The sequence below is a fragment of the Ambystoma mexicanum genome, chromosome 5p, assembly GCF_040938575.1.
Source record: "Ambystoma mexicanum isolate Mex_15411 chromosome 5p, UKY_AmexF1_1, whole genome shotgun sequence".
Taxonomy (NCBI): Eukaryota; Metazoa; Chordata; class Amphibia; order Caudata; family Ambystomatidae; genus Ambystoma; species Ambystoma mexicanum.
The window spans coordinates 941,304,535-941,329,916 of record NC_090930.1 but is presented as its reverse complement, the minus strand read 5'-3'; the positions used below and the strand labels follow the sequence as shown (position 1 = coordinate 941,329,916).

At 48.8% G+C, this 25,382-nt stretch overlaps 1 protein-coding gene across 10 annotated transcripts in view; it reads right to left on the bottom strand.

Annotated features, from left to right (window-relative positions):
- PPP4R1 (protein phosphatase 4 regulatory subunit 1) overlaps positions 1–25,382 on the bottom strand; it is a 1,265,416-nt gene that overhangs the window by 1,039,889 nt on the left and 200,145 nt on the right. For all 10 annotated transcript variants that reach the window (XM_069613385.1, XM_069613380.1, XM_069613382.1 and 7 more), the window contains one exon: positions 23,441–23,547. In XM_069613385.1, coding sequence (XP_069469486.1) covers positions 23,441–23,547 — 107 coding nt within the window. The remainder of the gene's footprint in view (positions 1–23,440; positions 23,548–25,382) is intronic.

Below are 25,382 nucleotides of genomic sequence, written 5' to 3'. Positions count from 1 at the left end.
CGTGATGTGGACTCCCAAGTAGGGAATAGATTGTTTCTTCCAGGCGATAGGGCACAGCCTAGACAGGGCCTCCCGTTCTTCGCACTGGAGGCTGACGCCCAGGGCCTCCGATTTAGCCAAGTTGACTGCAAAGCCGGTGACCTTCTCAAAGTTTGCCAATTCGCCCAGGCTTGCTTTGCCGATTTGACGGGGTCTGAGAGCGATAGGAGCACGTCATCAGCGTACAACGCAATCTTGTGTTGGGATGGTCCTACTTGAGGGCCTCTGATGAGCCCATTCTGTCTGACTCTCTGGGCGAAGGACTCCATAGTTAGCGCATAGAGAAGGGGCGACAGCGGGCAGCACTGCCTCGTCCTGCAGGTCATAGGGATTGGAGTGGATAGGGCACCATTGATCCTCAGGAGGGTCCTGGGTGATTTATAGTTGGCCAATATCATGGCTCGGATGGTTGGGCCAAAGTCTACCAAAGTGAGTTCCATAAATGACCAATCGACTATCAAAAGCTTTGGTGGCATCTAGGGCCATCAGCGCGAGGCCCTGGGAACGCCGGTGGGCTATTTCGACCAGGTTCGTTTAGTCAGGGTGAATTATAGTTGGGAGAATGTGTGATAAGCGATTGGCCAGAATATTCGAGTAGAGGTTGGCGTCCATGTTCAACAGAGTGATCGGTCTATATGAGGCTGGGTCTCTCGGGTCCTTCCCTGGCTTGGGGAGGAGAATTGTCGTGGAGTCCTGCATGGAAGGGGTCACCGTGCCTGTATCCTTGAACGAGTTGAAGAGTAGCACCATGGTGGGGATTAGTTGTAGCTTGCAGATTTTGTAAAATCTTGGGGAGAAGCCGTCCGGGCCAGGAGCCCGCGCTTTTAGAGTCTTGATAACTTCGTTGATCTCCTCGGCGGCGATTGGGGCCTCCAGGCACTCCTTCATTGCGGCAGGCAGCTGAGGCAAGGCCGCTCCCCGCAGGTATTCCTGCTGTGCAGCCCGATCTCATGGGGGCGCAGTCATTACTTGGGTGATATGGTCAATGGCCAGCTGTAGTTTCTCCTGCTCGGAGTAGTGCAACCTCGCGTTTGGGTCGCGTAGCCCCGCAATCGTATTGGAACGCCTTGCCTTGGCCAATTTGGCTACGAGGAATTTGTTAGCTTTATTGTTCTTGGCGTAGTACAGTTGTCGGGTCCTAGCCATTAGTTGTGCGGTGTGCTCCGCGTAGTGGGCTTCAAGTTTTTTGCGAGCTGTAAGGAGCGCCCCGTTGCGATTTGGGAGGCCACCCCTTCCTCTTCTGCGCCTCCTCTGCTTTTTGTAGTTCCTCCTCGAGGGTTAGCCGGGTTTGTCGGCGGTTCCGATGAAAGGTCGCCCCCTGCGCTATCAAGGCTCCCCTAATCACAGCCTTCATGGCATCCCAATTATTAGCTGGAGAAGTGTCAGTGACCGGATTCTCCTCGAGGAAGTTTTTGATAGTAGATGCGATTCCGTCCCTGACCCGCATGTCGTTAAGGAGCGGGTCGTAGAATGACCATCTGCGTGCAGAGTTGGCTCCAGGGTTGTGGATTCTGAGTTCCATAATTACTGGTGCATGGTCTGACAGGATTCTCAGGCCGATGGAAACCTCATTTGCGAATGTGAGGGTCTGGGGCGAGGTTAAGAGGAGGTCGATCCTTGAGAACATGCGGTCAACATGGGAAAAGAAGGAAAAGTCGCTTTCGGTCAGATGGAGCACCCGCCAAGCATCTATAACATCTAGGGTTCTGAATAGGCGCAGGAGGCTGAGGGCAAGTGTGAAGTCTCCCATAGTGGGGGGGTGGGATTTGTCCTTGGTGGGATCCGGCACCCCATTGAAGTCTCCCCCTATCACTGTTTGGCCCTCCGTGAAACCAGTAAGCGAGGCGCCCAGAGCGTCATAGAAGTCTGCTTGGCCTGAGTTGGGGGCATAGGCCGAAACAAATGTGAAGAGGTCCCCCATCAGGATGCATTTAACTGCTACGAAGCGGCCTTCCGGGCATGAGATTGAGTCCAAAATCTGGGGGTATAGGTCTTTCCCCGAAGAGGATTGCCGTGCCCACCTTCTTGGTTCCCCCTGAAGCGAAGAACTGAAGCGGGAATAGGCATGAGCGAAGGCGCCCAAAGTCCGCTGGGAGGAGGTGGGTTTCCTGCAGCAAGGCCACTCCGGCCCCCTCATCTTGTAGCTTTTGCAGAATCGATTTGCGTTTCGGGCGGGGCATTTAGCCCGTTAAAGTTTAGGAAAAGGCAGCGCAAAGTCTGGTGCTCAGGGGTCTGTGTCCCCTCCAGGGGGTGGGCCGGCAGGAGAGGGCCGGGGGTCAGATCACCATCGGACGCCATAGGTGCGGGCTGAGAATGGGTTGTCCTGCTCTTGAGGTTTTAACAAGGGCCCCCAACGGGGGGCCAATTTTGTAACCGGGGGGGGGGGCAGCATTGCATATGCAGTCAGACCCCTGGCCAACAGGGCCAATTGACATTGGTGTAACTTGGATATCCAAGGACATGAGGTGGAACGAACCTTGGAATGAGCATGGGCCGTGAGTGAAGCCCGCTGTATTGGGTCGTGAAAAACCCTGGCACCGTTGTGAAAGGCAATTTGTTGTGGAGGGGCGGCGCGCCCCAAAGATGAATGAGTGGCACTAGTACTGTCATGATGCCCGCTCCCGGGGAGCCGGTTCAAGCCCTGCGTCCCCGAAAGCAGACATCCAGTCCCCAAGGAAGGACCCAGCAACCCCATATAGGGGGCCCTTTGGACAGTGTCCTGGCGCCTTAGGTGCCAGGCTCATTATGGGAGTGCTTGGGTGCACTGACCTGATGCAGACCATGCTGCAGGATCTCGGCTTCCTTGATGCCTGAAAGGAACTACTTTACCTGTGGGACTACTTTACCATCCGGGCGTGGTCAGGGAAGGATACATACATGGAACTTCTTCCAAGGCTATTTAAACCCCACCCGAACAGCCACACGTGCTTCGCGTTGTTCTGCATCTAGCAGCTGGACGCTCACCGTGTCTGCTCCTGCATCCTGACTTCTGCCATGCCTGCCAGCATCCTGGATCACCTGCAAAGGAAGAGAAGAAGAGAACAGAAGAAGGAAAAGTCCTTACCTGCTAACGCATCCCGGAGACATCTCGCCGACAATCCTGAAAAGGAAGACTTATTTAAAAGCTCATCGCGTCGATCGCTGCAGCGCCATATTCCACTCACCTTTACAGGGCGCTTCCATGTTCAGCAGCGATCATCCGGATTCGCAGTCACGCCTAGGGAGAAAAAGACCAGAACAAAAAGGTAAGAGAGAGAAGGGAATAAGGAAAGCTAAATCTCCATGTTAAGACTTACCTGTTGATTCATTCCCTCTTCATTTCGGGTCCGCGCCGCATCCTGGCATTTCCGGACCCCGGCCCCTAAGGGGAAAAAGAGACATCAGCGTTAATGAGCGAAAGAAAAGACATTACCAAAAAACGCTCATTAAAGACCTGATTTCTACAAGGATTTCACCTCTCATCTCGGGTCGGTGCCTGTTCCCCGGCATTCCGTACCCCGGCCCCTATGGGGAAAAAGACACTAGCATTAGTACATTAATGCATGGACACAAGGGGAACCTCTTATAAAAAAAACGTACCTGGAAGCCAAGCAAGTTTGGTTCTCACCAATCTGAAAATCCAGTGAAGTAACTGGATACCAACGCGCCCCTGTATCAGAAGCAGGATGGAGAGCTCGTCCTTCCAGACCCTAAGGGGAGACGCTACGGGGAATCACAGAAGGGTTTTGAGGAGGGTGAGAGGGGAAAGTGGGAGGCCGATTGCATTACCCCGCAGACAGTTAATCCCCTATTTTCGCCTACAGAAGGATACTTCTGCAAGCCAGAAAAGCCAGATTTGGGGGCCCGGTCCAGTCCGTCTTCCAAACCCTGCGCATCACCTTAGAAGAAGTCACAGCAGCGCGAACCAGGCCAGCGCCTCCGTGGGAGTCAGATGAGCGTTACAGAACGCAAAGCCTTCCTACAAATTCCCACCCAGGCGCTATGGAAAGTTCTAAGACTGATCAGTTGGCCCAATTACTGGGGGAATTACGGGCCAAAGTACATGCTGCTTGTCAAGAGACTAATGCCCTCAGGAGGGAATTAATAATATCAAAGGAAAGGACTGATGACCTGGCCAGACAGCTTTTGCAAGGACAAGCTGGGCAAACTCCTCTACCCGGTTCCGGAGGGAACCCCGCTCCTGTGGTTTCCAGTAACCCTGTGCAGATTAATCTACCTGGAAACATGCCGCTGGCCCCACCCGAACGCTTTGCTGGGGACCCAAAACGATTTGCCGTATTCATGTATCAGTGTCGTTTGCACTTCCTATGCAGACCTGGGGCCTTCCCTAATGATCAGACCAAGGTAGCCTTTGTATTGTCATATCTCAGCGGCTGCGCTGCCGATTGGTCAGTTCCACTGGTTACTCAAGATGACCCGATTCTCCGTGATTTTCAAGGGTTTCAAGCAAGCATGGAAAGGTTATTTGCTCAACACTCTCAGGGGCAGGCTCTGGATGACGAACTTCTATCCCTGCAACAGAGCAATCAGGACCTCCTATCCTATATTGCAACCTTTAATAGACTAATTGTGGAAACGGGATGGCCAGAGGATAAAAGAGTCACGTTGTTTTATCGAGGCCTACGCGGAGAACTTAAAGATGTCTTGGCCCAAGTTGTAAATCCGCCCCAAGAATGCACAGAGTATATAGACTTAGTGGTCCAATTGGATCACAGACTTCAAAACAGAAAAGCAGATCGGTCCAGGTTTGAGAACCGGGTGTTGGTCAAGACCCATGCTAACCCCAAGGGAGTTAAAGTCTCTGAGCCTATGCAAATTGGAGGGGTTAAAGGACCCTTAACTCAAAAGGAACGTGAAAGGAGGCGGCAGTTAAAATTATGTCTTTATTGTGGGAATTCTGGACACTTTCTACGAGATTGCCCGGCAAAACCGCCCCGAAAGGCGGTAGGAGCCGCTGATAAAAACCATGAAGACTCTGTTTCGGGAAACGACTCCGCCCGACAAGTGTAGGGGTCCGCTTGCCGAGCTTGAAAACTAACTCTCAGACCTCGCATTTCATTGTGCCAATGGTTCTCGTGGATCCAGAACAGCCTACGCGGTTGCATGCAATAAAGGCATACATCGATAGTGGGGCTATTGGAAACTATGTGGATCGTGAATTGGTCTCTAGGATTAACGTCCCTCTCCGTCCTAAAACCAGCAAAGATGTCATCACCACAGTCGATGGAACTGAAATTGCCTCTGGACCGGTAACACATTCCACTACTGAGGTGACTCTTATAGGTCCCGACGGCCATCGGGAGGGTGTTGTGTTTGATGTAATCAAGGCTCCACAGTTTCAGGTTATTCTTGGAATCCCTTGGTTAGAGACACATAATCCTCTAATGGATTGGCGAGCTAAGAGAATAACCTTCCCGGATTGTACACAAACCTGCTACCTAGAAAACCTGAAGATTAATCTAGCATCTGTAACCTCTGCCTCCATGCAACTACCTCCGGAATACCAAGACTTTCAGGACGTCTTCCAAAAGCAACAGGCCAACACGTTACCTCCTCACAGATCGTACGATTGCCAAATCGATCTGGTGCCCGGTGCACAACCCTCTTGTAGCAGGATTTATGCTCTTACCGAACCTGAGAACCTGCATTTGAGACAATATTTCGATCAATACCTAGCTAATGGTTTTATTCGCCCGTCAAAGTCCCCGGCATCCGCGGCTTTGTTCTTCGTGCCCAAAAAAGAAGGCGCCCTTAGAACTTGTATTGATTACCGCGCATTGAACCAGATAACGGTTAAAAACCGTTATCCTCTGCCTCCGATCCCTGAACTCCTTGACCAGGTGAAGGACGCTTGCATATACACCAAGTTAGATCTCCGGGGGGCTTATCATCTGGTATGAGTTAAAGAAGGCGACGAATGGAAAACTGCCTTCCGTACTAAATACGGTTTATTCGAGTATCAGGTGATGCCTTGCGGATTGTGTAACGCGCCGGCTGCCTTCCAATACTTCATGAATGATGTCCTTCGGGAACTCATCGATGTTTGTGTAGTCGTCTATATCGATGACATTCTGGTGTACTCCTCTTCGGAATCTGATCACAGAAAACACCTCAGGGCAGTACTTGAAAAACTGCGTCAACACAAACTATTTGCTAAATTGGAGAAATGTGTTTTCCATACCACAGAAGTCGAGTTTCTAGGTTTCATCCTGACACCCAAAGGAGTCCGAATGGACTCAAGAAAAGTGGATGCCATCCTCAAATGGCCATCACCTAGCTCTGTAAAAGGGGTTCAAAGCATGCCCAGCTTTGCCAATTTCTATCGCAGGTTTATCCCGGAATTTTCACGCGTGGTACAACCCATAACCGCACTCTTGAGGAAAAATAAAAGTTTTGAATAGTCTGAAGAAGCTGAGCAGGTCTTTCAGGATTTAAAAGCTAAGTTTACCTCCGCACCTATATTGAAACACCCGCGTCCAGATCTCCCGTATGTCGCCGAAACTGACGCATCCAGCCTAGCCATGGGAGCAGTTCTGTCTCAAAGAGATCCTGAAACCAACCAACTGCATCCCGTAGCATTTTGGTCCAGAAAATTCTCGGCACCCGAGGTTAATTATGCAATCACTGATGAAGAACTGTTAGCCATTAAGTCTGCTTTTAAAGCCTGGCAGCATTATCTGCTTGGCGCTCGACATACCATCACAGTGATCACTGATCACCGGAATTTACAGTATTTGAAAACCGCCAAGACTCAGTCATCACGGCAGCTCCGATGGGCTTTGTTTTTCGCTGAATTTGATTTCGTGATTACCTATCGACCTGGCTGCAAGAATGGCAAAGCAGACGCCTTATCCCGAATTGGAATGGGAGAATCTGATACAAACTCAGAACCAGTACCAATAATTCCCGAACAGAGGATTCTAGGCATGACTTCGTTACAGACGCTTGAAGACATTCAAGCCAGAGTGAAACAACTCCTGGACCCTACAACCTTACAGGATTGGATACAAAAGGGATCAGACTTTACCATAGATAATGGTTTACCTTATTTCCAAGGACGCTTATTCCTGCCACATAAGGAATTACACGAACTAGTTATTTCCGGTTATCATGATACATTAATAGAGGGACACCCCGGTATTGCCAAGACAGAGGAAAAGGTGAAACAACAATTTTGGTGGCCTTCTTGGCGAAAAGATGTTAAATCTTTTGTGATGTCCTGTGGTGTTTGCGCCCAAAATAAAACACAAAAGAAAAGACCAGCCGGTCTCCTTCAACCTCTATACATACTGCCAGCACCCTGGCACACCCTATCAATGGATTTTATTACGGACCTGCCTCCTTGTTCGGGGTACAATACTATTCTGGTAATTGTGGATTTGTTTTCCAAAATGGCCCACTTTATTCCTTTGAAAGGTTTACCTTCAGCTTCTGTCCTAGCCAAAGAATTCCTCGAAAATATTGTTCGTCTACATGGATTCCCATCTATACTAATCTCTGACCGGGGAAGCCAATTCATTTCCCACTTCTGGCGCAAATGTTGTCAAATGGCGCAGATCGACGTAAGATTATCGACCAGTCACCACCCTCAGACCGATGGTCAGACCGAGAGGACAAATCAGACCCTCGAGCAGTACTTATGGTGTATGTTACAGCAATCTGAAAGCAACTGGAAAGTCATTCTTTGGATAGCCGAATACGCATATAATAATTCGGTACACTCTGGAACTGGCCACAGTCCTTTTTATACTTTGTTTGGGCATCACCCTCGAACCTCAAACCTTGACTCACCTCAGAACCTTGGAATGCCTGCAGTAGAACATCTGCATTCTACAATTACCCAAGCCTTCAAAGAGGCAACTCCGCATTTACAACAAGCCAAGAGAAAATACAAGGAGAATGCCGATCTACATCGGAGTGAAGCACCTCCGTATCAGATTGGGGATCAAGTGTGGTTAGCTACCAGACATTTACCACTCAAAGGGCCTCGAACTTTTAACCCAAAATATCTGGGACCTTACTCTATTACGGCAATAATTAACCCAGTGACTGTTAAACTTGATTTACCAGCTAGTATGCGAATTCACCCTGTTTTTCATGTGTCACTTCTGAAACCAGTGGTACCCGGAACCCGACTACTCAAACCTCCAGAACCTATTCTAATAGATGGGGAGCCCGAATTTGAAGTGAAGAACATTTTAGACTCAAAAATGTTTAGGTCAAAACTGTTCTACCTAATTGATTGGAAGGGGTACGGACCTCAGGAGAGGTCGTGGGAACCCAGCGACCATGTGCATGCACCTCGATTAGTCAGGAAATTCCAGCGACTCTTCCCAGACAAACCAAAACCCCCGGAGGGAACAACCTTGGGAGAGGCCTTGGGGGGGGGGGGGGGGGGGGGGGCAGTGCTGTCATGATGCCCGCTCCCGGGGAGTCGGTTCAAGCCCTGTGTCCCCGAAAGCGGACATCCAGTCCCCAAGGAAGGACCCAGCAACCCCATATAGGGGCCCTTTGGACAGTGTCCTGGCGCCTATGGCGCCAGGCTCATAAAAGACATCAGTCCTGGCGCCCTAGGCGCCAGGCTCATTATGGATGTGCTTGGGTGCACTTACCTGATGCAGACCATGCTGCAGGATCCCGGCCTCCTCGAAGCCTGAAAGGAACTACTTTACCTGTGGGACTAATTTACCATCCGGGCGTGGTCGGGGAAGGATACATACCTGGAACTTCTTCCAAGGCTATTTAAACCCAACCTGAACAGCCACACGTGCTTCGCGTTGTTCTGCATCTAGCAGCTGGACGCTCACCGTGTCTGCTCCTGCATCCTGACTTCTGCCATGCCTGCCAGCATCCTGGATCACCTGCAAAGGAAGAGAAGAAGAGAAGAAGGAAAAGTCCTTACCTGCTAAATACCGCATCCCGGAGACATCTCGCCGACAATCCTGAAAAGGAAGACTTATTTAAAAGCTTATCGCGTTGATCGCTGCAGCGCCGCATTCCACTCACCTTTACAGGGCGCTTCCATGTTCAGCAGCGATCATCCGGATTCGCAGTCACGCCCCAGCGCCTAGGGAGAAAAAGACCAGAACAAAAGGTGAGAGAGAGAAGGGAATAAGGAAAGCTGAATCTCCATGTTAAGACTTACCTGTTGATTCATTCCCTCTTCATTTCGGGTCTGCGCCGCATCCTGGCATTTCCGGACCCCGGCCCCTAAGGGGAAAAAGACACTAGCATTAGTACATTAATGCATGGACACAAGGGGAACCTCTTATAAAAAAAAACGTACCTGGAAGCCAAGCAAGTTTGGTTCTCACCAATCCGAAAATCCAGTGAAGTAACTGGATACCAACGCGCCCCTGCATCAGAAGCAGGATGGAGAGCTTGTCCTTCCAGACCCTAAGGTGAGACGCTACGGGGAATCACAGAAGGGTTTCGAGGAGGGTGAGAGGGGAAAGTGGGAGGCCGATTGCATTACCCCGCAAACAGTTAATCCCCTATTTTCGCCTACAGAAGGATACTTCTGCAAGCCAGACAAGCCAGATTTGGGGGCCCGGTCCAGTCCGTCTTCCGAACCCTGCGCATCACCTTAGAAGAGGTCACAGCAGCGCGAACCAGGCCAGCGCCTCCGTGAGAGTCAGATGAGCGTTACAAGTACCTGACGAAGGGCCGGTATGTCTGCTACCTCCTCCTGTTGCCTCGGGAGGCCTTCGACCAGGTAGAGCGTCTGGGTTGTGGGGCTGGAGTGGGCTCCTGAGTACTTGTCTCCTCCTAGGAAATCGGGGCGGCCTCTTCGGGGGAGGAGGGGTGCATGATCCTGCTGGCATCTTCCAGATGGGCAATTCTTCGCAGGGTCCCGTTATATGAAAATTGCAGGGCTGTCGGAAAGGGCCATCTGTATCGAACCTGGCGTTCCTGAAGGAAGAGGGCCAGGGGCCGCAATGCTTTCCCTCTTCTGAAGGGTTAGGAGCGAGAGATCTGGGTAAATCTGGAGGGGGAGCCCATAAAGGTGAGCTCATCCTTTGAGCGACTGATGGCGGAAATGGCCTCCTTTGAGGAATAGAAGTGGACCCTGGTGATAACATCCAGGGGGGGGACTCAGATTCTACCCCTCGTCGTGGGCACAGTCTGTGGGTGCGGTCCAGCAAAAGTAGAGACTCATCCAGATCCGGGAGGAGGGCCCGGAAGAATTCCCCCACATATTCAGCCAGTTGTTTGTCCGCGACGGATCCGGAGGTTGTTGCGACGGGCCCTATTCTCCAAATCCTCTTGCTTGAACTCCAGGATCTCAAATCTATCCTGAAGGGCTCTGACCGATTGTTGGAATTCGCCCAGCGTTGTTGCCTGGTCCTGCGAGTGGTCTTCAACCGCCCCCAGTCTCTCCTCCACCTCCGTGACCCTGTTGTTGGTTTGCTCCAAGTTGGTGGAGAGTTCTGTCATGCAGGCTCTAAATTCGGCCTTAATGTCCGCCATGAATGCTAGTAGATCGCCCCTGGTGGCTGGGGGGTCGCCCTCCTTCTGATGGCTCGGGGACGTGGGCCCGGTGAGATCGGGCTTCTTCCGTCTGGGGCCGTCAACATGGTAGCTATGTCTGCGTTTTTGGATGCTTTTGTTTGTTTAGTCATGGTGTTTAGACTTGACGTGGAGATTAAAATGAGGCGGCCAGTCTTTGCTTTGCTTTGGAGGCGCTTCTTTGGGGCGGAGAGCGTTAGCGCTGGGTTGCGGTGGTGAAGGTCCCTCTGGCGCTAGTTTGGGAGATAGAGGGCGAGGGAACGGGCCGGGGCACCCCAGGAAGAAGGGTGTACGGGTCTTGTAAGGCCTCCGGAGCCAGCTACGGGGCCCCAGCCATTTGGGCTGGGAGAAGTAGACTCCCCGAATGGCCAGGGGGGGCCAGCAGGGCCGAGGCCGCCCTCTGTTGCGCCTGATGCGGGTGGTGTAGGGAGGCTGTGGATACTCACTGCGGCGGCGATGTTTGGTGGGGCAAATCCGGGCCCACAGGAGCGCAGCAGGAACCGTTGCAGTGATGGCGGCGAGGGGACTTCAGGGCCATTGAGAGGAAGCGGAGTATGATGCTACCAGTGGAGGAGGGCCCAAGCGCCTCCGAACCCAGGGGCACGGGCGTCAGTCCGGGCCGAGGCTCGGCGTAGTCAGAGAGGCGGTGGGCGGTGCAGGGCCTCCGTGTCCCCGGGGAGGAAAGGGGCCCGGATGATGGGCCGGGGAGCCCCAGGAGCTGGATGCGTGTCTGGCGCTGCAGGCGCCAACCTCCAGCGCCGGCTGATCCGGGGCGCGCCGGTAGCGGAGTCGGAGCTCTCTCCCTCCCCGTCCTGGAGGGGAGATGCTCTCAGGCGTGTCAGGTCGGAGCAGGTCCGGCAGTGGGAGATCAGCCAAATGGGCTAGAGCCACACAAGACGCTGTGCGGGAGGCTCCCCCACCGGGCTAGTGTGGGGCCGGCGCCAAGTGATCCTCCGGGGCCGCAGGAAATCCGGGGCAGCGGCAGTCCGCTCCATGGATGTCGCCAACCGCTGGGTGCTACTCCGGCGCCTTTGCTGTTGCGCCCGCGATCGGAGCCCGGTGGCGGCGGCCATCTTGGCTCCAGGCAGCTGTCTCGCTCCGGCGGTAAAGGTCGGTGCAGCCGCGTCCCTGGCGCACGTTAGGCACCCATCTTCAGCCCGTTTGTGCCCAAGAGGTTCCAACGGCCCCGGAGGCAATTAGGGTGCCTTTGGAGGTGCAGAAAGCTGCATGTTCAGGGGAATACGGCGGGCTTCACACGGCTGGCCTCAAGGGAGCAGCCTCATCCGCGGCGCTCCAAGCCACGCCCCCCCATACATCGACGTTTGTGCTATCTTCAAGAAGTGCCTCAGCTTCCCTAGACTTTGATCAATTGACATTGGCTGTCCTGGCTCCCTGAAGACTCCTTACCCTCTGACTTTGTGTTCATCGGTCCCTCAAAAAGTCATATATAAGTTACTTGTATAGCTGGGAAAAGGTTAACCTATATTTCACTGGGGAATTGTAAAGTGCTTACCTGCTTGGAGAAACTGGTTAACCTTTGTATCCTTCCCTAACCTATTCCTTTTTCCACATCCTCAGTATAGCATTATGTGTTAAACTGATATATCAATGTCTACAGTTTCCTAGCAATTGAAGTCACATCAGGGTGTAGCAAGTGTGCGACATATCCCGAAAGGGTATCCATTTACTGAACTGAAACTGGGAGTATATTTTTGAAGTATATTTTATTGTTGCCTATTGCCCTTTCTAAAGAAGGCCTATTTTAAAACTGACTTAAAATAATAAATTATTTTAATAAGAAACTATGAGTATAAGTGTAATTTGAATACTTGCCACTGTGAATCTCTATGTTGCACCTCTACAGCTCACACTGACCACTCTTGAGATAAGCCTGGCTGCTCAGTCACTAACAAGTTGTGCAGTACAGGCCTATACCAAAAGGATGGGTTACCTATTGCCAAGGGGGACAAGGCTGTTGTAGTCTCCCAGAGGTTTACTACATACAATCTTGCCTAACAACATGCTGTGAAACAGCACAAAAGTTGGTAGAACACGTCCAAAGCCACCAGCCATAACTATAGGGCTGTCACTGTAACCAAAAAGTCACAGGAACAGAGAGAAGGGGGATAGGAGGTATCCCCTTAGCTACCACATTAGGTGGGGTGTGCTAATCTCTCAAAAATTGAAGTTTTAGGAAGGATACAAAGTGCCCCTCTTTCCTTACGAACAGTAGTTCTTGGGGAAAAATGAAAGAAGAGAACCCAAAGGGTCCCCAGCAGCACTGCACATAGGGTTCTGTGTGCTGCAAATGTGTAACACAGATGCATTTAAGATCTAAGAGTGCCCATGGTTAGATCATATAAGAATGAACGCGGGGGGTGGGGGGGGGGGGCTCCCTTCCTTCAGGAGAACAAGAAAAGGTCCAGAAAGCCAGCAAAATGTGCTGGGGGGGGTCTCACAACACAACAGCATCACAGAGGGCAGGGGGGGTGCGTACCTGGGTACCTGTAGCGGACACAGGGAGCAGACAGGGCCTTATTCGTGGGCCTTTGTAGTTGGGGCCAACTCCCCCCTCCCGGTTGCTTGGATTGGGCCATCTAGGGCAGGGCAACCAATGGGAGGTGAGGAGTGAGGCGTGAGGCCAGGCAAGAAAAACGACAGGCAATGTGGTGTGTCCATTTTGGAGTGGCTGGCGATGTCCCCCGTGATGCTGTTGCCTGTCCCCCATCCCCCTGGTCCCCCGTGATGCTGTGCCCCCAACCCCATGACCCTGGTCCCCCATGATGCTGTTGTGTGCCCCCTTTTGCATTTGTATGCTGCCGACGCCCTGCAACATGGGGTTAGGAACCAGGGTTCTGCCGCCTAATTGACTTTTACATGTGTATGCAGTGATAGAGTCCGACTCGGAACAAGACACAGCTGGATATGCAATCTGAAACAGATAGTGCTTCTGAGGGTCAGTAGGAAAGTGATTGGGGAAGTGAGTTTTCCATGGATCGTAGTTCCTCCTCTCCCTCATCATCGGATGACGAAGAGGATGAAAGAGTACGTGCGAAAGAGTATGTGCACCTTTTCCCCCACTTCCCACATGCGGGGGACATGCAAGGAATGTGCCATTTCCTGACGTGGCTGATGAGTTACAGTAGATGCCTCCAGCAATGGCTCAGCCTGTTGTGTCTCTTTTCACTGGTATATCAGGGTGCACAGTGAATACAGATGGGTTTCAGTCTATTAACTTTTTCAACCTTTTTGTTGATGATGGGTTCATTGCAGATGTGGTTCAGCAAACCAATGTATACGCTGCACAGTTCTTGAGGTCAAGGGATCCTACTCTGAAACCCCATTCCAGAGAACAAGCATGGGTTCCTACGACCAATGTTGAAATGACATTTTTTGGGTCTCATTCTGCTTATGGGAATATCGCTGAAGGCGTCTATCTCAATGTACTGGTCTACTGAAGCAGTATTTTCAACCCCGTTTTATCCAGCAACAATGAGTAGAAATCGCTTTTAAGCACTGCAACGTATGTTGCATTTCAATGACAACTCAGCAGCATTACCCAGAACTGACCCAAATTTTGATAGGCTATTCAAACTTGAGCCATTTCTGAAGCACTTTAGTCAGCGATTTGCGGAGGTGTATGTTCCTAGTCAGAACATCTCCATTGATGTTGTACAAAAGGTCGGTTAATGTTCAAGTAGTACCTTCTGAGCAAGAGAGCACGATACGTGGTGGGAAAAAGCAAAATGTTCTCTTTGTCGGGGATTGTGGGTAATAGATTCTGGGCCGATTTGCACAAGTCAGACCTCTCTGGATTCCCACGGGTGTCCTCTTTTCGGAAATGCATGTGTTCCCCGTTTTCCTTGGTGGCTTCGACACCCTGGGCCCAAATCTGTAGGTTGTCTGCATGAGCAAAATTCCTAAATATCTGCTGTGCTGAAAGGCTTGGGGTTACCCGTGTTTTAGGCGTTTCCCTTTGCGTCCAAGTAGGTGCACCCACACATGTGAGGTACCGATTTCGTCGGGACACCTGTAAGGCGGGAAGGTACATTTGTTGTGTTTGCATGGGTTTCATAATGTTTCGACCCATTTGCTGCTGCCCTTTGTCTCACAACCCTTTCATTTCCCAAATGAGACCTACATCTACTCACTGCTTTAGGCACTATACACTTTTGTAACCTGTACCATTCACCTACCCTTCAAAAGGTCTGCCTGTGCCCTTTCAAAAAATGTATGCTTGCCCTTCCTCACCACATTTGTTTTCCTTATTTACACATGCTAAGAATGTCTGTTTAGGCTGTAAGCATACAACTCCTGTATACCATGGCTCTGTTTTTGGCTTGTGGTATTGCTCGTTTTGTGAAACATTACAAAAAAATGGAATTTCCTAACTGGAGAAGTCAGGGGGAATGTAGCGGAGCATTATTTTTCTCAAAATTCACAGATGCCATTGCCTCAACGAGCCAACCATGTCCACCACATACCTTTTCTCTGTCATTTTCATGATTTTTCCCCAAACTATGGAATTTTTCCCTACTTAGTTGTTGCCTGACTGTTAGGGAGAATTCTCATAAAAGTGCTAATTCCCTTCACCTTAGAGACCCCCAGCAACTTAATGGATTCTGAGGACATGACTTTTTTACCTGGAAAGAGTGTGTGCCTTTTTCCCCACTCATGTATTTTGATGTGCGTTTTACATTTGTGTTCTTTGATTATGAAGTTTTAGATAACTCCATGGGCATCATCTTTTCATGTGTGTTACACAGCACCTTCAGTGCAGTGACACAGGGGTGTCTTTTTAGACTTCACAAAGGTGTAAATACCTTCTCTGGGATAAACTACCGTTTCCCCACAGAATGTAAAGTGAAATTGACTTTACTAGTCTTTCCAAATGCATAGACCCAGCACACACTATCTTACAATGGAGTGCTGGAGGGGTTATATACTGTGTCTAAATACTCATGTAGCAGTCAAATTCTACCCTTTCCTAATGAAAAGGCTGGTGGCAGAGGTTTTACAATGAACTACCATGATTTTTCCTGACCACGAATACCAGTAGCTAAAAATCACGGGAGCCATGTTTTTCAAGATGGCGCATTAAGCCCCTTTGTTTAAACAGGTCCCGGTCTTTTTTCGCTGTTTCTTTTTGGAAAGGTCCTTCTAGTGTTTGTCTCTGCGTGCCAAACCAGGTTTGGTCCCTTTGTTTGTGTGACTTTGGCGGGCTTCAGGACTGAAGACCGTATCTGAGTGTCTGGGGTGGGCAGGAAGTGAGGGAGGTACCTGAAACTCCCTGTGCTTAGTCTCCTAGGAGACCCAAATGCACTCTGGCGTGATTGGCTGGCTGACTGTCCGGCAAGGACAGCCACCCTGCTGGGTGATTGACAGCTGGGCTGGAATTAAAGGGAGAAAACTGTTTAAAAGGCGAGTCTCATGGACTGGAAAGCAGAGTCGACCACTGGAACGAAAGAACTGACGACGAGCTGGAAGAGGACGGCTGCTATAACTCCTGGACCGTTGGTTTGTCCGGTGAAGCCCTGCTGCAGGTCCGAATTGCCAAACTCCATTAGACAGAGAAGCTCCTTCAAGGACAGCTTTTCCCTTTGAGTTGGTGGGACCAATCAACTCATAAGACACCTGGATACCAATCTCAAGGCTGGTTAGGATTAACCAGGGAGAGGAACACCAGAATCTACAGCTACTGGGACTGAAGTGACTCCATCTTGTTTGCTTTCTTCAACGATCCCGTGCAGTGCAGGAGTCCCCCCGACGTCCTCCCTCTTGTCCCCACGACTGAGGCTCAGAAACAGCGTGATCTGCAGGACCTGCCAGGAACCACGACTTCAACATTTGTTTTCTTCATACAAAGGTACTTTGCCAACCCGATTGAGAGAACGCCACTCTTGCGGTGAAAGTTTGTGAAACTTTCCCAACTTGCAGGCCTAATCAGCTTGTGACCTGACAAATGATCCTTTTTCGTCTAAACTACTTCTGAGAACGTTTGCAAAGACTTTACCATTTGATACCAGAACTGCCCTTTCAGATCCAGAACACTAGCCCATTGACTTGAATCGAGCTCCTCTGGTGAACTGTACCTATTTGCACTGCCTAGAAAGTATATGTGATCTATTCTACTTACTTTTGTCCTTTTTGCTCACTGATAAAAAACTGAACTGCCATTTGGCTCCTATTTCAGGGGAGCTCAAACTGTTTCAAAAGCTTAGAGTTTTGTATTGAAGTGTATGGGTAAATAATATTAAGTTGCCTACGTCTAGTGAAATGTTTTCTAAATGATTGTGTAATAAATCACTAAGTGTTTTTACCAAGAAACCTTTAGTATAAGTGTCTACTTCAACCACTGTGATTGAAAGAACTCTAACTACTTGTACTGCTCACATTCACTCTTGAGATAAGCCTGGCTGATGAGCTCGCTACCAACTGTGTGGTACAGACTTATACCAAAGGTTGGTTTGGCTAACACCTGTAGTCCTAATTGTGCGTAGTGGTCCCAGAGGGTACTGCCTGCAATTCTGCCAAACACTGACCTGAGCAAATCACCCCTTCCTAAACTTGGAATTTTGTATACTTTTCAGAAATGTATGCTTTTCTGTCCGCCCAGTCAGCTTTCCTACCCTTTTCTTCCATTCCGTCCACACATGTCCTATTAGAAAAAAAAGGCCAAAATCGCCTTCCTCTCACAAAACGGTTGGTAACCATATCAAAATGTGTTTCTGGTTTCCTCTCAACCTGTTCTTGAAAGCCTGTAACATGGGGAATTCAGCACAGCAAACCATTTGTTCCTAGCACTTACAAGGAAAAATAACACAGGCTTCACAACACAGTACATCATTTTTTCGACATTTCTGAAAAAAACACAAATGTTCTCCCTTTTTGATTATTTTCTCTCACCCCCTACAGCAAACTAGGATTACTGAGTGGCGTTATGACCGCCTACATGTGGCGAAAAAAAGGGGCCAAATTGGGCCGAGATCTCATAACAAAATGTACAAGGTATTGAATGGCAACATACCGAAATCACCAAAAAAGGCATTGGCACTGAGGGTGCGGGGGGGTGGGGGGGCTGCACCCATGGCAGTTAAGGGGTTAAACAAGAAACTAGCAAAAAGGCAAACATCTTTTGGGACTGAACGGTTGTGAAATCAAGCCTGGCGGGTTAGTGAACCAGGCCTGATAAAAGACTGAAAACGTTCATTTTTATTTTACGGATAGAGTAAAAGTATTCCTCCAGAAGATTTGCAGAACTGTGATCTTCAGAAGTGGAAGCAAGATCCAAGGAAGAGGCTCCTCCAGGAGTCTGAGGAAGAGTGTTTTTGTTGGTCTGAAATCAGTGAATATTTAACTATATATTCTTTTCACAAGAACTGTGCCTTTGTGTGAGAGGGGCCTCCTTCTGGATGAATGAGAGGTCTAGTTTTTCTTTAGTTAGTTTGAAAGTGTTAGGGGCAGAAATCCGTTTATGCACGGGACAGTCGATATTTAACTAACTTTGTGGACATCCTGATTGGGTCCTTAGTATTTGTTGAGGTAGGGCAACCCCTCATAGTAAGCAGGGCAAGATAGGTTTTCCTTTCCCTTTTTGTTGTTGTAAACAAACATTTATACCAACCAATAATCCACCTTTGTGTCAGACTTGTACTTCTGCACCCTTACACTTGACAGCTCTACCAAGAACGGGAGCAGACAGTGAGACTGATTGTAACAGAGGGTTGCCCTACCTGTTTTTTCTCATTGAGATATTATCTACAAAGTCAGTACCTTGTTCCGATTCCTGTGTCCATTTTGAAAAAGTCTGCTGCTCCCTTTAAAAGGTCATTGTATTTCAGGTGGTCATCAATGGGCGAGTTTGAAACTGGCTCTTGTGTGACATCCTACTAGTCTACATCTAACTCAATTACAGACTCCTCATAGGGGTCAGTCTGTTGTATTCTGGGAACTGTGGCGTGGTGGAGTAAGGTGGCTGACAAGGTATCATTTTGGCTATAGAGTTGTGTTCGAATAAAGAAAAGAACCCGTCTCTCCCTATTCCTCGAGGGGTTCACCCTACCTCAACACAGAATAACTTGGGTGCTTGCCAAGATGCAAGTCAAAAACCAAAAATAGCATCCTCTGTCCAAACCACCCACTCTATTCCCTACCACTAAAACAAACCAATGAACTTCTTATCAAAGCCACTAGGAGAATGGCTCCCTTCTCCTGGTGAAACAATCTAGTCTTAAGCTGACTTGACAGCAGTCTCTTGCAATAGGGTCTGATTTACCAAACACTTATACCAGGAGAATGATTACCTTTTCCTGGTCTATCTGGATGAGTTTTGGAGACTGTTCTTTGATAGTCCTTGGTACAAGTTCTTAGAAGTCTCTTTATTTTCTCCCAAGCATTTGCAAACAGCATTAAGGCTTAATCAACGCTTCTTCTTGCTGGCACTTTGTCAGGATTTTTTGTATCTTGAATATTAGGAAGAAATCTCCCTGCCAGTTCTTGGTCTTGTAACAAATCCTTGAATGTCGTCCCTTCTCCAATAGGACGAGACCCTCCTCATGGGCCCAGGGCGATGCAGACAGTACAATAATCCCCCTGGGAGGAACACATGGGGAGGGAGACCCCTTATGGAACGATATTCTAGGGAAAACACAGTACTCACCCACCCCTTCACAACCTCCCTCACCATCTTACCCTATTACAGGATCACGTAGTCCCTTATGCTTCCATGTACTTGTGTAAGGTAGACACTTCCACCTCAACAAGTACTGGGACTAGGAAGAGTAGGGACTACCCATGTGAATCATGTAGGAAAACAGACTAAGAACGTCAGTACCTCAGTGAATCATAATGAGGATACTGCGAAGGTACGCAGAGTAATGAGGAATACTCCACACAACCAGCACACGCAGTCTAGTCAATTTTAGACAATTGATTACAATGTGTACTTTAAAAGGAAAGGATGGACTAGTCTTTTCGTGCAGCCCTCGCGGGAGGAACCGCAAAGTTCAATGAAGTTGAGAAAGAACGGGCCGGGATGTCATGAAAAGGGAAAGTGAGTACAGAGGTGGTCCGGTGGTCAAGCGGACATGAAGGTAAAATCGAAGAAGAAATTCCCATCAGACCGGGAGGATAAAGAGCATGGGAAGCAGAAGTTCAGCCGCCAGGAGAGATGCTGCCCCCTGCGGAGCCGGCGAAGGCAGAAGGCAAGTGAGCAACCGTGGGGGACAAAAAGAAGGAAAGAAAAATAAAATATCAGAAAAGAAAAATAAATCACACAACTGACAAATGGCACCGGAAGAGCCCCGACACAGTCACAGACCTGAGAAAAATAAACGCAGGTAGCAGGGGAGGCGCAGAGGGCCCAAGCCAGTGGGACAAAAGTGGGCAAACACTGAAAAGTTACACATATAGGGTCTGGCACCACAGGGAAAGAACAATATCAGAGTATACAAGTCTAGGACCAGCACCAGTAAAACAATACCAAAGCACAGAGGGTGCTCATCAGACTCGTAGTACCTGGCAGGAGAGTACACCAGGGAGATTATACGAAGCACCAGAATATGCAAGTCTGGGACCCATACCCATAAAACAATACAAGGCATCAAGAGTGCTCATCATAGTCACAGTAACTGCCAGGAGAGTATAACAGGTGGAGCAAGCAAACACATAGTTGTTCATCACTGCAATACCTGGTAGTGATGCCGCCCAGGTAGTCACTAGACAAAGTAAGCAAAGAAGCAAGAGAAGCCAAATACCTCTTTATTCGGCACAGTTCTTGAAGAGAATAATAAACCAGGGGAAGGGAGTCATTCCCTCTGGTATTTGTATTTGTTTATTTATATAGCGCAGATCAGGCCCAAGGGCAACCAGGCGCATATCTTAGAAGAATGTTACAGGCATGACATACTTACAGTGGTCATTTGTGTACAGAAGGAAGAAGTAGAAACCAGGGGGAGGGAGTCAGCCCCTCTGGTAGTTGCAAACACTGAAAGAAAGCCAGGGAAAGAGAACCCCCTTTTCCTGGCATACTTACTACGAACTGGCAAAATACTCCATCCAGAAGGAAGGAGGCATCCTTCTGGACTTCAGAGACATTCTTGGTTGAGTATATTTGAAGAAGCATAAGAACCAGGTGCAAGGGAGTCATCCACTAGGGTATCGATACATTCTCGAGAGGAAGGCACAAGAAAAAAGGAACTGTTCCTTCTTAAGAGGAACCAAGAGTAGGGAGATACCCTGCCTTCTCCTCATTCAAGAGTGTTGGGGACAGAGGTAGGATTTAACACGACAATGAACATTATTTGGACATTTTGACGACACCCTTAGTTATTAGTTGAGGCTTGGAAACCCCTCTTAGCCGTAGGGATAGCTAGTTTTCCCTTTTCTTTTCATGATAATAAAAGTGTATAGCAATCAACAACACCCTTGTGTCGATCTCTTACTTCTTACCCTCAGACTTTTTGGGTAGCTTTCACATGTGTTGCTTTCCCCACTGGGACAAGGGAATTCACTCAAGGTTTTTTTTGTGTGACTTGACTCTTGGCTCTCTAGGCCTCACTATGTGAGGAGGGAGATCACTCCCAAGGAATACTAGACTCTTTGGGCTCCCTGGACCCCACCGGCTTTCCCGCAACTCCTGTTACCTGTATCTTCGGTGGGGAGCACTACCGGTACTTCCCAGGGTATCAGGTCGCTGTTGGTTCTGCACACTGTTCGTCGCATATTCCTACTTTCCTCTTCTTTGGTCTAGGCGGCTCCAAGGAGTCGTTGCTTTAGCGATTTGTGTGTGTTTTATGGACCACATGGTCCACCTCGAAGAGGCCACGCTACCGCTGGATTCTTCCTGCTTCTTCGGCGAGTTGGGTTGACTCAGGCTTGCGTAGGTCCTTTCGGCTTCACCCTTCGAAACAGACCGTCTCTCAGTGCTTCAGGCAGCGCAGGTTAGAAATTCACGGGCCATGCAGGTCAGACGCCAGCTTCCTGCGCTGCTCTTCCTGCTCTCAAACACTTCTTGTCCTGTCTCGGTCTTTACTTTATAGTGTTGTGACCACCCCAGCGTAACGTCGATGTTTGTTACCAATGCCTCGGACGTTCTCTTCATGCCTCCAAGTGGCCACCTTGTCACAGTTCTTTGAGAATTACTTCTACTGTTTTTCTGTATGTTTCTTTGGTTCTTCATCGTCACAGTCTTATCTGGTCCTACAGATGAGATTAGAGACCTCACAAGAACACACAGTAGTAGTTTAAGGTTGGGAGGGAGAAGGAGAATAAGCCATGGCTTCTGACAACAAGGGTTTATGGAGATCTTTCACGGGTTGAGAGTCCTTCTCCCCATGAGCGCAGTCTCCCCCTATGAGGTCCTCCCACTTTTTACCACCCATAGGGGAACTATTGGGAAGTAGCCTACCCTCCCTAGCCTCATAGAGAAGGGCACCCCCTCTGGGGAGAAGTGACGAGAACCTGTGAATAGTCACAGAACCTTAGCTGGACGACCCCCCTGCAAAATGTGTTTGTGCTAAATAGGGAGTTTGTGTAAAAAAATAAATCTACAAAAAATGTAATTTTATGGTGCTTTCGGATCTATCCCTAGTCTATGGTCCACTGGACGGAGTATCTTGTAGGGGAAAAAATATTTCCTCTTGTTGTGATAAATTAGACCTTCTTTGGTGCGTCTCCTGTGCACCCAGACTCTCATGTAACAACATTTGTCGAACCAGACTGTTTGAGGATGTTTCGACGGCTGTGCCTGGGCAGGTTTGTGTGTGGGAATGTTTGACACGGAACCACTCTTGCTCGGCATGTGCTTGTGTTTTGGGATGTGCACCAAAGGATGAATAGGCAAAGGTCTCCACAGAGCAACTAGGTTCCAACACCGATCTGCCACTTTTCGGCAAGTGTGCTGAACCATGTGAAGAGGGTGTAAGGTGTGTGTTCCTGCACCTTGTGGGACCCCAATCCATCGGTGCGTTTAGTGCGTGTGCTCGTTTCGCCAGAGGAGCCCTCACCTTCCTTCGTGAGCTGGGGACGAGCACCCGGGCGTCTTCTGTCTCCCGTTTGCACGTCACTTAAGGCAGCAGGCCATCTTGTTCAGCCTTGGATTCCTCTGTGCCAGCGGGGTATTCCGATGATGCTTCAGCCTGCATCGCACAGGCTGCCCAGCGCTTCGACCGTCGGTCCTTAAGACTTTTTGGCCAAAATAGCTTTTACGCCCAGCACAGTTTTTCCTAGTGGTCTCGAGGGAGTGGTTACACACATTGTGTGTACTTCTAGAGAAGCCTTTGGCTGCAAGAGGGGCAACATTTAAATGGAATCTTGTCCATGATATGCGCCGGAAGACAGCAAGACAAAAGGATTAAATGTAAATGGAGACATTCTCTAAATAAGAATGAAATGTTATCCCCCCCCGATTCTCCCTACTGTGTAGGGCAAAGCCTGAAGTAGGCGGTCGGGGAAGTTCATGGATGTCCAGATGGCCTTCAGCTTCATCGAACTCTGCTCGATGCGATCAAGGGCGCTGATGCTACCAAGAACTATAAGTAAGCAATAATATGCTATAAATAATAGGGACTAATAATTATAGCATAGAACGCCACGAAATGCGACCAACAGGATGGCGGAAAAAAACAATGCGAGTCCCTCGGCACGTGAAGAACCATGGGAACAGTACACATCACAGTACAGATAGCATTACAAACACGCTCTGTTGACATCCCTTTTTTTCGATTTCGAAAACAAGTCAAGTAATACTCTGCACCAATCACTAATGTCGGCCTATGCAAAGCTTGGGATTCTAAGCAGATCCACAAGCCTCAGAACTATACATATACCGACACATATTACAGAGTGTTAACCCTTCTTTTAATTAAACAAATGTGAATTCTACAATTCATACCTGAATCATCTGCTAGCCTCGTCACTTTTTCCAAAACAGCAATACAATCACGCTCATCCTCCCGGACTTCTTTCAACGTGTCCAACAAACTTCGGGCCACCATTTGTCTGGATTAAAAAAAAAAAGCAAATAGAAAACTTAGAAGACATTAAGCTCAAAGATTGCAAATGATAAACCAAAAAGTTGGACTACTAGAAGCTAGTACATCTTATGCGATTGCATAAAACAATTACCAAACTATTTATTTAGGCTATGTACAATGATACTCAGTGAGCAGGTCGCTTCAGAACACAGAGGGTTGAAGGTGGGTGTGAGGAAGATGTGGTGCAAGTGAGGATTATGGAAGAAAAAAGTGCTTTGGGAAGTCTGGAAGTTCGGCTGATCAAAGTCTGAGTATTTGATTGTAAAACGGTATGTTGCATTGCGGTAAAGGATATTATACAATAAACTTAGATAACAATTACAGGAAACCATTTCTTTGACAGAGAGGACTGTAACAGTCAGCAGATTTTAGGTTTTAAGGGTGGTAGGTGGAACGAAAAGAGCGTATAGATGGACTATTCTTTGAGAAGTGATTGCTATTGAGGGATCTGCAAATTAAATTGCACGCATACTCTGTAGACCATACTCTGGTCATTAAAGTTGCGAGGAAAATGGTAATGACCTTGGCAAAGAGGACTAATACTGTGAATTTACCTTAAAGAGTTATTTTTTGGGTAAAGGGTACTTGCTGTACATTTTGCTATGTCAACAAATAAGTAATTGCTGCCATTTATTTAGCTGTGTCTTGTTGCGTGCTATGAGCACAGTTGCTTTCCAGTGCGATGAATGAGCCATCACTAAGCCCCAGTCCAAAGTCTCCTCCCATGTGTCCAGGGGAAAGTAGCCGCTACCTGATCCTAACCCTGGGGGCGGCATCAGCCGGGACGATCACATGGGGTGGAGTCGGCCATCAGGGGGAAGTGGTGATTCCGCTGGGGGAGACGCAGTATTCATCTTCATAGGATGGGGATCATGTCATTCCCAGATACTTAATGGTGCGTTGTCAATGCAAAGGTCCCTCCGATCGAATTACTCAAATAACCTGTTATGGAAAATAATCTAGACATAATACGGTTGTTGCCTCAGGGGTTCAAGAATTAAATGCGAAATCCTTTAATTGTCATAATTCCACCATAGGTAAAAGTCTTCACTCCAATATTAAATCACAAAACATTCTCACAACCTCCCCTCACTCGGATAATTCAGTACATAAAGCAACCGAGCATAAAAAGATCCATACCACTATGAACTTTAATACCCATAATGCTTATGGTACTGGGGGCAAGGAAGATGGGCTCAGAGGCAGTGAAGATTAAAAGTGCTATTAATCAAAAGGTGCAGTCTAGTTGTTACAAGCCAAGATACTCGAGTGGGACATTAAAATCCTGAAATGAGTTGCAGGTGAAAGAAGGAGATAGGAAAGGCAGTACAGAGGAAGTACCTGAAGTAGAGGGTGTTTGAGGTGCAGGAACTGCCTCACAGAGAAGGACGCCACTTGATGTCGCTAAGAGAGAAGGCGAGTGGCATTGCAGAGAGCACGCAGCGGGAAGCGGCGTGTGGAGACTATGTCCAGCTGATGGGGAGACGTGCTCCCAACTCAGCACACAGCGTGTCAGTGAGCGAGAAGCCGCAGAAGATTACCAGAGCTGTCAAAGCTCCAGGGGAGAGACCTGCAGCCCACCGAAGGAGCAAGGAAGCTGGAGAGAGAGCAAGCAGGACACAGGAAGTCGGCCCGCACAGCAGCCAGCGAAATGGAGACGCCGTAGAAAGCCAGTGAGTTGGCCAGGTGATAATGTTAACCCGGTAGCACTCCGAAACCCAATGATTTTGAATACCAAACAAGTGAAAAGAATGAGCAAAAGTGGCAAGGATGCAAGTTTCCTTACATGGTACTCCAATT